Raw genomic sequence first — 15,378 nt, 5'->3', positions numbered from 1 at the left:
GGGAGGCAAGGGCAGACAGGCATACTCGGGGAGCGCTTGCTGACTGGCCACCAGGGTCATTCACAGTAACTGTGTGCAAGTCTGGGAAAGGTGCCCATTCCTCTGGCTCCCGCAGTCCCCAGGCCCTTGACCCATGTGCAGGTCACCCCAGAGATGCACAGAATCCAGGAGAACACAGGCTCCAGGGTAGGGGGCAGGTGGGGAGGTGCCTGGAGGCTGGGGGCCTATTGGGCCAGCAGGATGGGGGTGTCTGACTCACTGCTGGCTGCCAAAGCTCGCTCTGCAGTTGTCCGGTCCCCCGGGTAGCCCTGAGCCTGTCCTTGTAGGGAGTGGCAGCCGGAGTCTGAGCTGTCCTGGGGGACTGGGTAGGAGCTTAAGACGGACGACCTCAGCAGGGAGGGCACAGACCATAGCATCAGGCAGACCCAGGCATGGTGAGTGTGCTGCGTGTACACACACGAGTGTGTCTGTACCTGATTGCGTGTGGGACCATGTGGATGGGTGTGTGTGCACGTGTCACATGCATGAGTGTTTTGCCTGATTACGTGTGCACACAAGTTGAGTTTGTGCACGTGTGAGGGTCTGCGTGTGCTGGGGTTTGGGGGAGATCTGTGCCCTATGACAGCCCTGGTGACAGCCTGGGGCTGGAAGGTGGGGGTCCTGGCCTTCACCCTAGTGGGATCCCCAGAACAAGCCTTTCCACCTTCTGGCCGCCGCACGGTTCATTTGCTCCCTGGTCCTCCTGGCTGGACTGCAGACTGGGCAGGGCATAGTTCAGGGTGAACCCTGGGTGCTGTGCTCTGTCAGGGGCCCCCCAGGGGTCCCTCTGACCATGCCAAGCACCTGCAGCTGCCCCAGCCCAGGGACACAGGCTTGGGGCCCCCTGGAGCCCCAAATGCCATGGTCCACCCATCCTCTGCATTAAGTCTCCCCAAATGCCTGGGTGCCCCCAAGGAGACCCTCAGGCAGGCTGGGGGACCCTGAGCCTTGGTGTTCTCATCTCAGGCCAGCAGGAAAACCAAGAAGAAGGAAGGGGGGGCCCTGCGGGCCCAGAGGGCATCATCCAATGTCTTCTCCAACTTTGAGCAGACCCAGATCCAGGAGTTCAAGGAGGTGAGGCCCTGCTCTTGTAACGGGAACCCCTCCACCCAGAAGCTCATGCCTGAGGGGTCCCCTGGGAAATGTAACGCAGGTAACAAGACCCTCGATCCAGAGTCAGGAAAGGGGGCGCCTGCCCTCATTCGGGGCAGCCCAGTGAACCTGGCCTCGGTTCCAGGCATTCACCCTCATGGACCAGAACCGAGATGGCTTCATTGACAAGGAGGACCTGAAGGACACCTACGCCTCCCTGGGTATGTGCCCCGGGGGCAGAACTCCACCACAGCACCCCGACTCCCCCGCCCTCCGGCTCCCAGGAGTGTCCTCCAGTCCCAGAGAGCCTCGCTCTGCTCTTGGGCCTTAAAGCCTGACCTGACTTCCCGTGGGCTCTGAGGAGGAGGTGGGCCTCTCCTGGGGAGAAATTCCCCTCTAGTTTGATCAGGGCTGGCAGAGGGCATCACGGGGTGGGTGGCACAACCCAAGCATGGGCGTCCCAGGGAGGGAGGCTGGGTAAAAAGCTCGAGGAAGGGGCTGATGCCTCTGCCCGGGGGAGTTTGGCACTCCTACCCCCAGGCACGGTAAGGAGGCCCAGGAATGGAGCTGGGAGAGGACAGGGAGACCCACCTGTGCTCCTCCGAAGAGCCAAAGGCTCGTCCTTCGCAGGCGGCGCGGCCCAGCCCGCGGCCCTCCCTCACTCCCCACCTGGGGACGGCTGTCCTCAGCCTGAGGCGGTCCTGCCCTTGGAGCTGGGTGGGGGGGCAGGCTGGTTTCTACCTGGGGGGTGCCCGCCTTTCCTCCAGGCCCCCTCACACCCAGGTAGCAGATCACAGGCCTTCTGGCTCCTCCCCCAACTCAGTCCACCTCCCAGGGCTGGGGTGTGGGGTTCTGCTGACCCTCAGAGCCTGCATCCACCACGCCTGGGCCAAGGGTGCCTGCACTGGCTCACCTTCCTCTCTCCGGTCACCCCATCTTTGTTCCGGGGTTGCCTGGAGAATGATGGAGGGGGGTGGCCCCGTGGGGCACCTGTTCGGACCACAAGGCAGCCAGGGCGGGCGACACTCCTGCCCTGGAGTCCGCAGGGCGACACTCCTGCCCCCGTCCCACCCCCGACGTCTGCAACAGGCAAAACCAACGTCAAGGACGAGGAGCTGGACGCCATGCTCAGGGAGGCCTCGGGGCCCATCAACTTCACCATGTTCCTGAACATGTTTGGGGAGAAGCTGAGCGGTGAGTGCCGGGCCAGCCCGCAGGTCTGCCAGCGCAGTGTGTGCGCTTACTTGGTTCCAAGCACTTAGAGATCCACACGTCTCACATAAAAACCCAAACCTGCAGACCTCTTGAAAAGCCCCAGGACCTGGCACTCTGGGACCCACGTTTGTGGGGCCCCGTCAGCCCCCCAGGGTGGGTGAGCTGACAGCCCAGACCCAACTCTTCGCCCACTGATGGGGGCCTCCGTCCCTCACTGAGAACTCGCCCAGCTCTGGGCCTAGCGGGACCCACGGGACCCCGAGAACAGTACCCCTGGGGTGGGAGCTGAGGGTCTCCCAGGTGCTCAGAGTGGGGAGGCCATTCAGGGCACTGAGTGGGCAAGGGCATGGACCCCAAGAAGCCCAGGACTCAAGGCCTCCTGTGGGCAGGCACGGATGCTGAGGAGACCATCCTCAACGCATTCAAGATGCTGGACTCTGACGGCAAAGGCAGCATCAACAAGGACTAGTAAGTGTGGCCGCAGGCGCCCGGGCGTCACCAGGGTAGGAGGGGTGCCAGCCCCCCACCCAGCTTTCAGGTCCTGATTGGTCTGCCTGGGATCCTGAGTCCCTCAGGGTAACTGAGGGCAGGATCAGCCCTACCCACACGGGGCCAGTGGTCACTGCCATTCAGACCATCGCTGGGTCTTTAGCCCCTTTGGGGGCTACTTCAGCCAGGCACTGTGAACGGACCTATTCGGTGTGCCAGGCACTGGCCCCCAGGGGTGGGGGGGTCAGGGAAGGCTCCCTGTGGGCACCCCCCCACCCCACCCCAGTGCCCAGGACTCACCCGGAGCCAGGCTCCCAAAAGGCACCTGCCCTGTGAGTGGGTGGGATTGAAGGGGGGGGCACACCCACCTCGGAGCAGCCCTGTCCCCCCATGTGGACCCGTCACGGGGCTCCCCTGGGGCCACTCCTCCAGTTCAGGGCCATGCCTTCTCCCAAGCAGCCTAATGTGGCCCCTCCCTCCTGTCCTCAGCATCAGGCGGCTGCTCATGTCCCAGGCTGACAGGATGACTGCTGAGGAGGTCTGTCCCCTCAACCCCACCCCACCTCCTTCCCCAAGGCCCTCTGTGAAGCCCAAGCATGGCTCTCAGGGCTCTGGGGGCTCAGGAGGGGGATGTGCCTCAGCCCCCAGAGGCTTCAGCCTTGGGGAGGGTGGGACGCCCGGTGTCCAGGGGAGGAGACACCCGCCCCGGCCCCAACCCTTGCTCTGCAGGGTCTCCCCCCACTTCCTTCCCCCCAAGCACAGCAACAAGACAGAGCCTGGAGTCCAGTTCCTGTAATTAATCCACCTGCTGGCTGCGGCCTTGGGGACGCTCCCTCCCACCCCTGCCTGGGCCTCACGACCCCCACCAAACTCGCAGGTTGACCAGATGTTCCAGTTCTCCACCATCGACGCTGCAGGCAACCTGGACTACAAGGCACTGAGCTACGTGCTCACCCACGGGGAGGAGGAGTGAGGGGCACCCCTACCCCCCTGGGCCATGGCCAGTTCAATAAACGCAAACCCACAAACCAGCCTGCGAGTGTCTCTTTCGGGGAGAGAAGGTGTCCCCCTGGGGGTGGGAGTGTCCATGGGGGCAGGAGGGTCTTCAGGGGGTGGGAGCGTCTGCCTGGGGCCCACCCTCTGCTTCCGGCCCAGCCTGGCCCCACCTGCCCCCCCCCACCTGTGCTAGCGCCTCGCTGGGGGGCTGCTCATTCAGGGCTCAGCAGAGGTTGAGCACGGCTCTGGGATAGGCTCCTTCAAGGAAGGCCTTCCCCACGCCTGTCCGCTCCAGACTCAGCCATGCTGGGGCCCTCAGAATCCCCAGCCCACTCAGTGCCCCTCAGCCGTGCCCCCAGGCCAGGCCAGCCTCCCCACACGCAGCCCCTGCCCCAGCCACCCTGGGTCCGGCCTGGCCGCTGGAACGCCCCGCCTGGTCAGCGGCCTCTTGTCTACACAGCGGCAGCTCTCCTTGCTACATCCACAGGGAGTCCCCTGGGCCAGCCTGCCTGTGTTCGAGGACCCCGGGCCCCCCGGATGCTGGCACCGTCCCGGCCTCAGGTGTGACTGGTGCAGCCGAGGAGACCAGGGCCTGCCTCTCCTGGCCGCCCCTTCAAGTCCCCAGGCCCTCTTCTCATCATACCAACTGCTCCCCGGCCTCTGGTCTGCTGCAGGGGCCCCATGACATCTCGGAGGACTCCCGGGGGAGGGAGGCAGAGCCAGGAGCGCCGGCTCCAGGAGGGGCTGCTGGGGATGGGGGGGGGCCGCGGCGGGGCCTTGGAGGGTGGCTGCCAAGGTTGCCAGGCGCACGTCCTCCTGGATGGAGGGGCTGGCGTCGGCCTCGGCCTGCAGGCGCCGGTATGGGGTGTGGAGGAAGAGCACCCCAAGGCAGCTGAAAAGGACGCACAGGCCGGCCATCGGCAACGTGGACACCGGGGAGCTGTGGCCCAGCTCTGCCGAGGCTCCCCAAGTGCCAGAGTGCCCACCTGGGTGCAGGGGACCCCTGACCCCACTAACCATGACCTCAGAGTGACTCCGGGGACAGATCCTGTCCCAGCCCCAAGAGGCCCCAAAGGTGGGTTCACAGCCATGAGCCCCGAGGTCACCGCACCAGGTCTGGGGACGTGGGCGTGCAACACGCCATCTCTCTGGTGGCCGACCCCACTCCCGCCTCTCTCACACTCTCTGTCTCTGTCTTTGTCTTTCTCACTCTCTGACTCTCCCTGTCTCTCTTTGATCTCATTTCAAAACCAGTCACATAGGGGTTAGAGGTTGAGCTCTCATAAGGGCCTCAGGGCTGCTCCCACCAGGCTGAGCCTGAGGTTCGGCCTATTGCCCTCTGACTCCACCCCGACCCCCCCAACCCCCACCGTGGGTGCCCTGCACCCGCCCACCAAGGACGGCGGAAGTCACCAAGAGGCCCATGGAGGGGAGATTCCCAGGGCTGGGTGGGGGTCGAGCTGCTGGCCTGCACCCTTGGAGCCCCAAGGCTGCAGTCCTCACCCTTCAGGCCAGCAGGTCCTGGCCGTCCCGGCAGGTGGAGGAGGATGGCTCCACGTGGCGCACGGTCAGGGAGGTGAGCAGCGCCGTGCTGGGCACACCCCCGGGCAGCCTGCACAGCCACGAGGCCCTCCGCCCTGCCCGGGGCACTGCTTGCTGCCCCGGCACCCGTAGTCATCACGAGGGCAGGGTGCTGCTCTGGTCACCCACGGGCCCTGCGGCCAGCCCAGGCCAGCACACGGCAGGTGCTCAGGTCACCTGCTGTGTGGCCTGGGGTGGGGTGAGGGGAGGGTCTCTGGGTCCCCAGGGAAGCGCTGGGGGATGGGCACTCACCCCAGCACGAGGACCAGGCCCGTGGCCCACCCTCACCCACAGGGAAGGAACACTCGACAGCCAGCTGCATAGCGACAGGTGCCGCTGAGAAGCAAAGAGCCCAAGCAGCGAGCAGGTGGCGGCCAGCGCAATGGTCTGTCCCCCCAGCTGGGACACCGGGGGGCAGAGAGCCGCACAGACGGATGCAGCAGGAGTCAGACATGCCACAGCCCTAGACGCCCAGACCCAGCCAGGCCCTGCACTGGGGGGTCAGGGCAGTGCCCAGGGTCGGAGAGGCCATGGAGCCTGTCCCACTCAGGGCCCAGCCCAACGAGCAGTGCCTGGGCTGGAGTGGGTCTGGATGTCCGTTACGGCCGACCTGCCAACTCCCCCACCCCGGAGCACCCCGCTTTGACTCGTGCAAGGTGGTCTCGGCTCAGAGGACTCTCACCAGGGCGAGGGCCACGCAGACCAGAGATGTCAGGCAGAGGCCGATCTAGACAGCTCCAGTAAAATGCTTGGTCCAGTCCACGTACAGGCCAAGAGGCAGCGCCCCCAAGACCCCAAAAGCAATGAAGAGAGCCCCGCAGAGGCCTGAAAATTCCTGGAGGAGGAGAGGAGGCGGGGGCACCCTGTCATCTGGGCCCCAGGAGGAGGCCCTCATCCTTAGGATGTACGCCGTCACTGGGGAGCCCACGGCAGGGTCACTGAACAGAGCCTGAGGCCCAGGCAGGATGACATAGAAGGCTTGGCTGCACCATTGGCTGGGGGAAGAGGTGTCCTCCCCTGGACGTGCCATTTCCCTGCGTTACCCCCACCCAGGAACTCAACAATTGCTAGAGAAAGGGCCTGGCTACTGCAGACACCCATCAGTGCCGGTCACCCCTGAAAAACTGGGAACACAAGAGGCCCAAACCCCACACCCAGGGCTGATGCAGACAGTGGAGGGCACGGCCAGAGGTGCTATGAGCAGAGCAAGTCCCTCTCCTCTGCATCTCCAATATCAGAGGGTCCCACAGGGCTGGGGTGGGTGGGGCAGGGGGTAAGCGCCATACGAAATCCCAGTGGAACACACTTGGGCTCTGCCAGCATCCCCTCCCCACGGCCACCACCCCACTGTCTGCAGACACAAATTTTCACACAGCATCTCAGTAGTGCCCACATCACCCCATCCAGGTGTGGAAACCCAGCGCCTGGGGAGGTCACGGGCCATTCCACAGCCACCAGCGGGAGAGCAGCGGCGGAAGAGAGCCTGTGGGGTAACAGGCCCCCAAAGCTCCGTCCTGCCACGGGGCCCCCAGGGCAGGGCCAGCACCCACGCTGGAGTGTCCGTTCATGAAGAGGATCTGCTCCAAGAGGGACGAGAAGCTGGAGAAGATGCCAATGCTGCCCCCAAAGCATGCGGCCAGGGGCCAGGATGACGTAGGCCTTGTTCCTTGCGAGCCAGAGGCTCCCCAGGGCAGCCCCGCACCCTTCCCATCCCGGCCTCCCCCCGCGGCCCCGGGATCCCGCAGCACACACACGGCACTGACCAGCTCCAGCCCGGCTAGGAACTTCTGTGAGGTGGAGTGGACAGCCCCCACGGAGGGCGGGGCGGGGGGTGTGCTCTCCCAGACGCAAGCAGTGGCCAGCAGGGATGATGTAGATGCCCAGCTGCGGGGAGGGTATGCACGAGTGCACTCGCGTGTGTGTGCAGGCACAGGCCCTCGAGGATGCGTGACGCGCGTGTGGGTGCCTCATGCCCGCTACTCCAGGTTCCTTCCCGGCTACCCCCACAGGTCATCCCCAGGTGGACGTCGGCAAGCCCCAGGGTTGTGCTGGGCCTGCTCTGCTTTGTTGCATTTGGAAACCCAGCTTTCAAAATACCACCCAAAGATGACTGCAACAGCAACAGCCTCAGCTCAGCCTTCTCCAGGAGCTCCATCCAGCGGCCACCTGGACCCCCCTCCCACCTCTGTGAATGACCCCACACTCGCCCACCTGGAAGCCCCCCTCACCTCGGCGCACCTCCAAACCCCCAGCCCTGAGCCTGCCCCACTGCCCCACCCGATCAAAGCCCTGGCTCTCTCCCTGGACACTCTGGGCACACCCTTGGCTCTCCGAGTCATTCTGGACCAGATGGAGTCACTCTCCCCTCAGACGCCCCCCGAGGTATCCATCACGCCAATGCTTGCCACCTGGGCTGACCGTTCTCGCCACCCTCCCCTTGCTCAGCGGACACACTGGCCTCTGGCTGCAGGCCCCACCCCTCAGCCTCACGTCCACCTCAGAGTCGGCTGGTCCCTCATCTCCCTCCCTCGCCCCCCACATCTCCCTCCCTCGGCCCCCACATCTCCCTCCCTCGCCCCCCACCTCTCCGTCCCTCGGCCCCCACACCTCCCTCCCTCGCCCCCCTCACCTCCCTCCCTCGCCCCCCTCACCTCCCTCCCTCGCCCCCCTCACCTCCCTCCCTCGCCCCCCTCACCTCCCTCCCTCGCCCCCCTCACCTCCCTCCCTCGCCCCCCTCACCTCCCTCCCTCGCCCCCCACATCTCCCTCCCTCGCCCCCCACAAACGCTTCCTTCTGCCCAGCTGCCTCTCGTCTCCCGAGCTGTCTCCCCGCCAAGGAAACCACCGAACATCCCAGTCCCTGGAGTTGTGCCTGATACTGGGAAGGTGCCCAGTACTTGCACATTAGGAAACCCCACGTGCATGGAGTGCGACCCACGTGTGACCGCAGAAGGTGGCAAGTGCACACTCACACAGACAGGTGTGGATGCACGAGCCCGCCACTATGGCACTCGTGCGCACACGCACTAGCACACAGTCCATAAACATACACACACACATGCAAACACGTAGCCATTCATGCACACCGACACACTCTACACCATACACGGGCGCACACACATGCACACACACATGCACGTGTGCATGCATGCACACACACCGCACACACACTCACGTGCACGCACTCCTGAGCTCCCTCACCATCAAGGGGATGTCCTCCTCCTTCTTCACCAGGGTAGGAGACAGCAGGTTGGCCACCAGGATACCCAGGGGGTTTGCTGAATAGACGGGGACATGTGTCAGCTCAGAGTGGCAGGCTGGTCCCCAGCCCCCAGAAGGAGTCCCCACCCTCCAAGAGCGGGGAGTGCACAGGTGCCGGGCCACACACTAAGCCAGCGGGGACGTCGGCCTCACCCCTGGGACTCACACACGGTGCCCATCGTGTTGGCTGTGGCTCTCTGGTGCTCGGGAAACCACAAGGCGGCCAGCTGGGCTGGAGAGATGACCAGGGTCTGGACGAGGGCACAGAGGCTCTGCCCACCCATGAAGAAAGCAAATGGGTCCTGGCTGCTGGTGATCATGCAGGGCTGGGAGCGGATCATGCTCCCCGCAAAGTTCAGCCACGCACACAGGATGGTCTGCAGAGCTGGGGTCAGAAGAGCTGCCCACCAGCCCAGACTACCCCCTCCAGCACCCCAACCTCCACCCACCATGCAATGGCTGGGGACCCAGATCTAGGGAGGAGGTGATGGCTCTCAAGCCCACACTCGGGGACCCCGCCCATCCCAGAGCACGCCCCAGTGTGGGGTCCGACTCACCGCCCAGCAGAGCCCAGCAGAGTCCAGAACCCAGATGGCCACCACACCGAATGGGATGGACACCACAAGGTAGACCAGTGAGAGCCAGTTGATCTGCTCGGTGCAGAGTAGGAAGTGCCGGGTGATCGTGTCAGCCACGGGTGCGAAGCTGAGCCACAGCTGTGGACACAGGCCGGCATCAGCCCAGGGGGCACTTACAGACACCACGACTGCCTGCTGTCCTGGGCGTGGCTGGCTGGTCTGTGGGAGGAAAAGGCCCAGCGGTCCTGTCAGGGCCAGGTTTTCACCCGGTCACACCAGAGGGAAGGCACAGAGCGGAGGCTCAGCTAGCACGCCCGGGCCGCGGACCAGCAGCATCTCTGCAGGTGTGGTCCCAGGGGCAGACAGAGGCCAACAACCCGGCTGGAGCCTGCAGGACAGCAAGTCCCCCCAGGACTGACCCTCCAAGGAGAAGGCCCGAGGGCTGTCAGCAGAAGAGAGGTGGCCCCCGTGTGGGGGCGGGAGGGGGCACCTAGACTGGGTGCGGCCAGAGCTGGAGCACGGGAGAGGGCCCCCCGCCCCCAGCCACGTGGATGCGTAGTTTGCCCAGATGGGCCAGGCAAAGGAGCACACTGGGGGCCACTCAGTGGACACTCAGTGCCTGTGGGGGACACCCAGGTGGACAAGGGCTTACTGCAGGAGGGAGGGGGAGGCAGGCCTGGCTTGGCCCAGAGATGAAGGTGTCGCAAAACAAGCCCGTGGCCACTCCAACTCAGCGGACCCAGCAACGCAGGAGCTCGCCCCGGGCCACACCCCCCACAGTGGAGGCTACGAGATCCAGGCTTCCTAATCCAGACAGAGCTCTGACCACAAAGCCTCACACGAGACACCGAGCTTGGGCAACAGCTGCCTTTCCTTCCCTTTCTTCAGCACAGAGCCGGGTGCAGATCTCCCAGGTTTAGGAAGAGCTCCACACAGGCCCAGCTGCTTCCTGCCTGGCCTGATCCAGCGGCGAGAAAGCCTGGTGTCTGGTTGCCACACCTGCCCTGCTGAGCAGGCAAGCTCATCATCCCTCGCCAGCCTCGCCCCATCCTCGTTCCTCCCCAGAGCTTGTGGCCAGAGGGGCAGAGCCAGGTCTAAAACACACACAGCAGCGTGGGGACAACTGTTTGCCCCCATTGCACAACATATCCCTTCCACTGTTCCCAGCCTGCCCGGTGCCCCCGCACGTCCTTTGAGAACGCTGGCAGCCGCCCCACACACTGGCTCTCACCCAGACCCGCTCCAGGGCCACCCAGACCTCATTCCAAGCACAGCCCCACCTGCCCTTCACACTGCCCCTCAGAACCCGAGGGCCCTGCTCATCTAGCTGCAAAGGGAGTAAGCAAGGGGCCATGTGGACTTGGCTGGGGCACACCTGATGGTCCCTGCTCCCTGTCGTGACTACACAGGGATCATGACAATTCCCGGTGCGATTCCTGTTTGCTCCATAATGACTTGTGAACGAGAGAAGTGCAGTGGGACAGCCACGGTGTACAAGGACCTTCTCAGGGCCGCCCGATGCCTGTCCACACCCAGACCCATCAGAGCAGCTCAGGGGGCTGGGGGAGACCGCTGCTCTGCATTCTCGGACCAATGCACCCAAACCCAGTTCTGGCTTCACAGCGTCTAGACACAGGGACGTGGTGAGTCCTGCAGAGAAAAGAGGCTTCTGGAGTCCCGGCAGACCTCAGGCCCAGGCTGCAGAGGCCACCTGTCCCAGCATGGGGCTAGCCAGCAAGGAGAGGAGGGAAAAGGCCCCAAGAAGTTTGGAATGACATCCAAGACGGGCTGCCACCCGAGAACCTCTCCGAGGCGGTGTCTTCCTGCCTCGCCTGCCACCTCTCCTCCTCTCGGTCTCTGCTTCTGACTGTCCCTCGGCCGCTTGGCACCTCCCTGAGCTGTGGGTCCCGCTGCCACCTGCAGCTCTGCACTACATGATTGTGGCCACCCAAGGCTGCCCAGCCAGTCCCTGGGATCCTGAGGGAGGCCAAGCGATATTCCTTCAGGCAGAGTGGCAGCACAGGGGAGGGGAGCCCAGGGAGCCGGTGCGGCCAGCACTGCAGCCTGATCCCCAGGGAAGGCGGCCACTCGGGGTCGGGTTTGGGAAGCGCGTGCAGATAGATGCCTGCCCAGGGCACACGAGGGTGGCCCGGCCCAGGGCTGGAAGGGAGGAGAGAGGTCCATCGGCTGAGCCCGGCAGGCAGCGTGTGATGGGCTGGGCAGAGCGACTGGGGCCTCAGGGGTGAGTCTGGGGGAGAAGCAGGTAGGGAGAGCTGGGTCCCTGGAACTGGCAGACCTGGTTCTCACTGCCTGCTTCTCTGGTCTCGGGGGCTGTGATGATGATCACAGTCCCAGACAACAGTGGGGACAGTTCTAGAACAGGTGACGGGTCACTGCAGACCCCAGCTGGGTAGCTATGAAGAGAACGGTTGGGCAGGTAAGGAAGGCCTCCTGTGAAGGACCTTGGAACTGAGTCAGAAACCCAAGGAAGGCATCCAGGGCACAGGTAAGGGGGTGGGGAGGGCAAGAGCCAGAGCCAGATGCGAAGGCCTGTGCCAGGGGTTGTGCTTTGCAGAAGGGAGGGGGGGACCACTGGAGGAGTCCTTCTTGGCTGTGGACAGTGACCCCCTCCTGTGGCAGGAGAGGGATCCTTTCCAAACCAGCGAGGGTGACAGGACCCAGGCGCAGTCACTGCGAGGGCAGACACAAGCCCCGTTCTCCCTGCTCAGCCACGGCCAGGGAAGGGGTTCTCCGTGCCTGTCCCACCCTAAGGTCGCCGCCGTCCCGAAGATCCCGAGAGGTGGAGGGCCGGTCCTAGCCCGGCCGCAACCGGGTTCTCACTGTCCGAGTCTCCGGAGAGGCGGGCGCCGGGCGAGCACCGGGACACGGGCGGGTGCGAGGAGCGCGAGCACTTGGGCGCGACAGTCGGGGCTCAGCCTGGTCCCGGCCTCGGCTCGCACCCCTGCCCCAGCCCCCCGAACCCCGAGCCCCGTACCGCGGCGTTGGAGCAGGTGAGCAGGCTGATCACCAGGAGGAAGACGCGGCGGGGCGCGTAGGTGCGGCAGCCCCGCAGCACGCTCCGGGCGGGCGTCGCGGCGACCCCAGCCCATGCCACCGCCGGCCCGCCATCGCCGCCGCGCCCGGGCTGCAGGTGTTTGGAGCCGCGCGTGGGCTGGGACCGCCCTCGGAGGTGGGGTCGGACAGTCCCCGCCCCAGGGGCAGGGGTCAACACCCCGCCAGGCGGAAAAGGGACGAATTAAGAAGCTGGATCTTCCCCCGTCGGCCGGGACAGAAATCAGCCCCAGAAACAAGAACAAGGTCCCCTCGCAGGGGCCAAGCCGGGCCGCGGCCTCTGTGTGGTCCCAGCGGCGGGTGCAGGACAGGGCGCCGGGAAGTCACCGCCCCGCGGGAGGCCCAGAGTTCCTGCAAGGGGTTGTGGAAAGATCCTTCCGCCCCCGCCCCCCCCCCCCGCCAATTCCTGAGGTCCAAACAAGTCACAAGGAGCAGCAGAAGGCCAGCCTGGAAGAGGAAGCTGGGGTCAGTTTGCAAAGCGCCTCAAATCCGTATTAGTCATTAGACTCAGCCCCGTAGGGCAGAGGTGGTCCTGGTAGAGGAAGGAGGGCGGGGCCACCTGTCCTCCGACAGGGGAAGGGCTGTGCCAGAGCATGGGCCTTCGCCCAGGGAGGGGGCAGGCAGCTTCTCCCACCTGGTTATTATCTGCAGTTTACAGCTGAGAAAACAGCTGGGGCAGAGCTAGGAGATGTAGGTTTCTGTGCGCTGGAGGGCAGGGAGGAGGGAGGTACCACCTTGTCCCTCTGCCACAAGAGCTCCCCTGTGGGCGCAGGAAGTCTCTTGTCCAGCTTCCTCCCTCCCCCGAGGTCCACCTTGGACATCTCTCCATGACTCCCCTAGTATTACTCCTCCTGAGGTCACCTATGTAGCTCCCTATGTGGGGCTGACATAAATGGACATGATGCTGGCCTTGTGCTCCTCTTCCTCTCTGCCTCTCTGATGCTCCTGCTCTACTGTGGGATTCCGCTCCCCATCCAGAGGGCTCTTATGTGGAGGAGGCAGCACAGAACAATCAATCACATTTCTATACACCAACTTGGAACGTGTGGAAACCAAAATTAAAGACACATACCATTTACAATTATGTCAAAGAAATTTGAATACCTGGGTGTAAACAGCAAAGTGTACACAGGACTTGTATGCTAAAAATTATGCAACAGTAATGGAAGAAACAAATAAAGACCTAAAAAAATGGAGAGAGATACCATTTTCATGGATCAGAGAACTCAGCATAGTAAAGATGTCAAGTCTTCTCAGATTGATCTGTAGGTGTAATACAATTCTCATCAAAGGGTTATTGTAGACATAGACTGGGAGAAAATATTTGCAAACCATGTACCCAACAAAGGACTGGTATCCAAAGTATATAAAGAGCCCTCCAAACTCAACAGTAAAAAAAAAAAAAAAAAAAAATCTCCAATTAGAAAATGGGCAAAAGCCATGAAGGGACATGTGTCCGTATCTTGACTGTGGCATGGATACATGGACCCACACACGTGATACACTCGTGTCAGGTACATACACACATACACACACAGTGAATGCAAGTAAAACTGGAGAAATCTTAAAAAGATCGTGGATTATATCAGCAACTGTGTTATGGCTGTGATGGAGTACATCTGTGTTTTGCAAGATGTTACTTTTGGGGGAAACTGGGCAAAGTGTACAAGGAATCTTGGTATTATTCCTTACAACTGCATTTGAACCTATAATTATCTCAAAATAAGCTTAACTTTTAAAACTCACATAATGTGGCAAGTACATTCATTTGGAAACAATGACTTTTTCTACTCACATTTAAAGAAAGAGTTTTGTTTAAATTCTGGACAACTATCTTTACCGTGAGCATCTACACTGTTCAGGTTTTGACTCAAGCTGTACCAGCATCCACACAAGTGTCTTTCTGCACCTGGAATCCATGTGCGCATCTCTGGAACCATCACATCTTGGACATACATACCCTTTAGTGATCTCTGCACAAAAACCACCTTGCATCTTACTTTTGAAAATCGTCTTTAAAGGCTTGTTTAAAATAACATACGACGCACACGATTATGACTAAATCTGTGTTTCAATTTCTTTTTTTCCTTTTTTCTTAACCAAATATAGACTCCGATCAGCATCCCACACTACCATTAACTGAAGCTTTTTCAGGCTGATGTGTCCTCCTTAAACTGTCTCCTGCTCGTGATTAGGCAACCGAGGGGCGTCTCTTTGCCAAGATTGGATCAAAGGCAACACGTCTTTGCTGAGGATAATATCGGAGAAGAAAGCTCACCTTCCAAGAGGAGTTGCCTCATCCCGTTTGTTTGGTGTTTACTTGGTTTTTGTCTTCTCCCCTCAGGAGAAGACCAGCTACGTGGGGGCAGGAATCAGTCTGTCCACGCCCGAATCCCTGGAGCAGGATGGGGCCGGCATGCGGTTGTGGCTGAGAGGGGACTGTGTGGGGTGGGTGCGCTTTCTGCCTTGTGCCCCCCTCCGTAGTAGCCCCTGCGTCTCCAGGCCCTGGCCTGCCTGGCAGGTTCTTGGAGGGGGCCCATTTCCCCAGAGCGCACCCCTGGGGCGGAGCCGGCCAGACTGTCTGGTCCCGAAGCACAGCGTCCCCTCCCAGAGTCTGAGCCTTTACTGTTTCCCTCGGTTCCCAGCTGCTGAAGACCACACACCCCAATACCACCCTGACAGGGAAGTGAGTAAGCGAATCAGTATCTGGATTCTCTGGCTGCATCAAAATGGCAGTGACTTCATCCTTATCCGTGTGGGAGGCCGAGCAGGGAATCTTTCCACTGAAAACACTTGACAAACCTGCACTGGACCATGAGCCTATTTACTTAAACAAAGGAACGCTCTGGCCACCTTGGCCTGTGTGCCGTTGGCTCTCCCAGAGAGAAGCCCTTAGGGTGGCTGCTCCCCACTACCCACGTCCGCCCCTCTGTCTTCCCCCAGCATAGGTGGGGAAGGTCAGCACGGGCTTACATACACCCCAAGGTCCTGGCAACAAGTATCTGGGACCCAACTTGCTGCCCCTTCCCACTGGGGAGCCTGTGACCCCATCCACC

At 62.2% G+C, this 15,378-nt stretch overlaps 2 protein-coding genes across 2 annotated transcripts; one reads left to right on the top strand and one right to left on the bottom strand.

The window, feature by feature from the left end:
* Nucleotides 1-402: 402 nt before the first annotated feature.
* MYL5 (myosin light chain 5) lies at nt 403-3,808 on the top strand (the record flags this gene model as incomplete). Its single annotated transcript, XM_081252277.1, has 7 exons — nt 403-434; nt 1,006-1,113; nt 1,277-1,352; nt 2,221-2,325; nt 2,736-2,814; nt 3,325-3,373; nt 3,713-3,808. The coding sequence occupies exons 1-7, from the start codon at nt 432-434 to the stop codon at nt 3,806-3,808; spliced, it is 516 nt and encodes a 171-aa protein (XP_081108403.1). The 5' UTR covers nt 403-431.
* Nucleotides 3,809-4,164: 356 nt separating this feature from the next.
* Nucleotides 4,165-13,143, bottom strand: SLC49A3 (solute carrier family 49 member 3; the record flags this gene model as incomplete). Its single annotated transcript, XM_081252147.1, is given in 16 exon segments — nt 4,165-4,771; nt 5,342-5,443; nt 5,665-5,692; nt 5,695-5,757; nt 5,760-5,811; nt 6,089-6,139; nt 6,143-6,247; nt 6,963-7,052; nt 7,054-7,078; nt 7,165-7,269; nt 7,271-7,296; nt 8,613-8,689; nt 8,839-9,049; nt 9,230-9,388; nt 12,246-12,422; nt 13,054-13,143. Coding segments are annotated over 16 exon segments (1,968 nt in total).
* Between the last annotated feature and the right edge of the window lie 2,235 nt (nt 13,144-15,378).

The sequence above is a fragment of the Mesoplodon bidens genome (assembly GCF_964165515.1).
Source record: "Mesoplodon bidens genome assembly, chromosome: 1".
Lineage (NCBI taxonomy): Eukaryota > Metazoa > Chordata > Mammalia > Artiodactyla > Ziphiidae > Mesoplodon > Mesoplodon bidens.
Note: the sequence above shows the minus strand (reverse complement) of the source record. Positions and strands in the feature narration are given on the sequence as shown.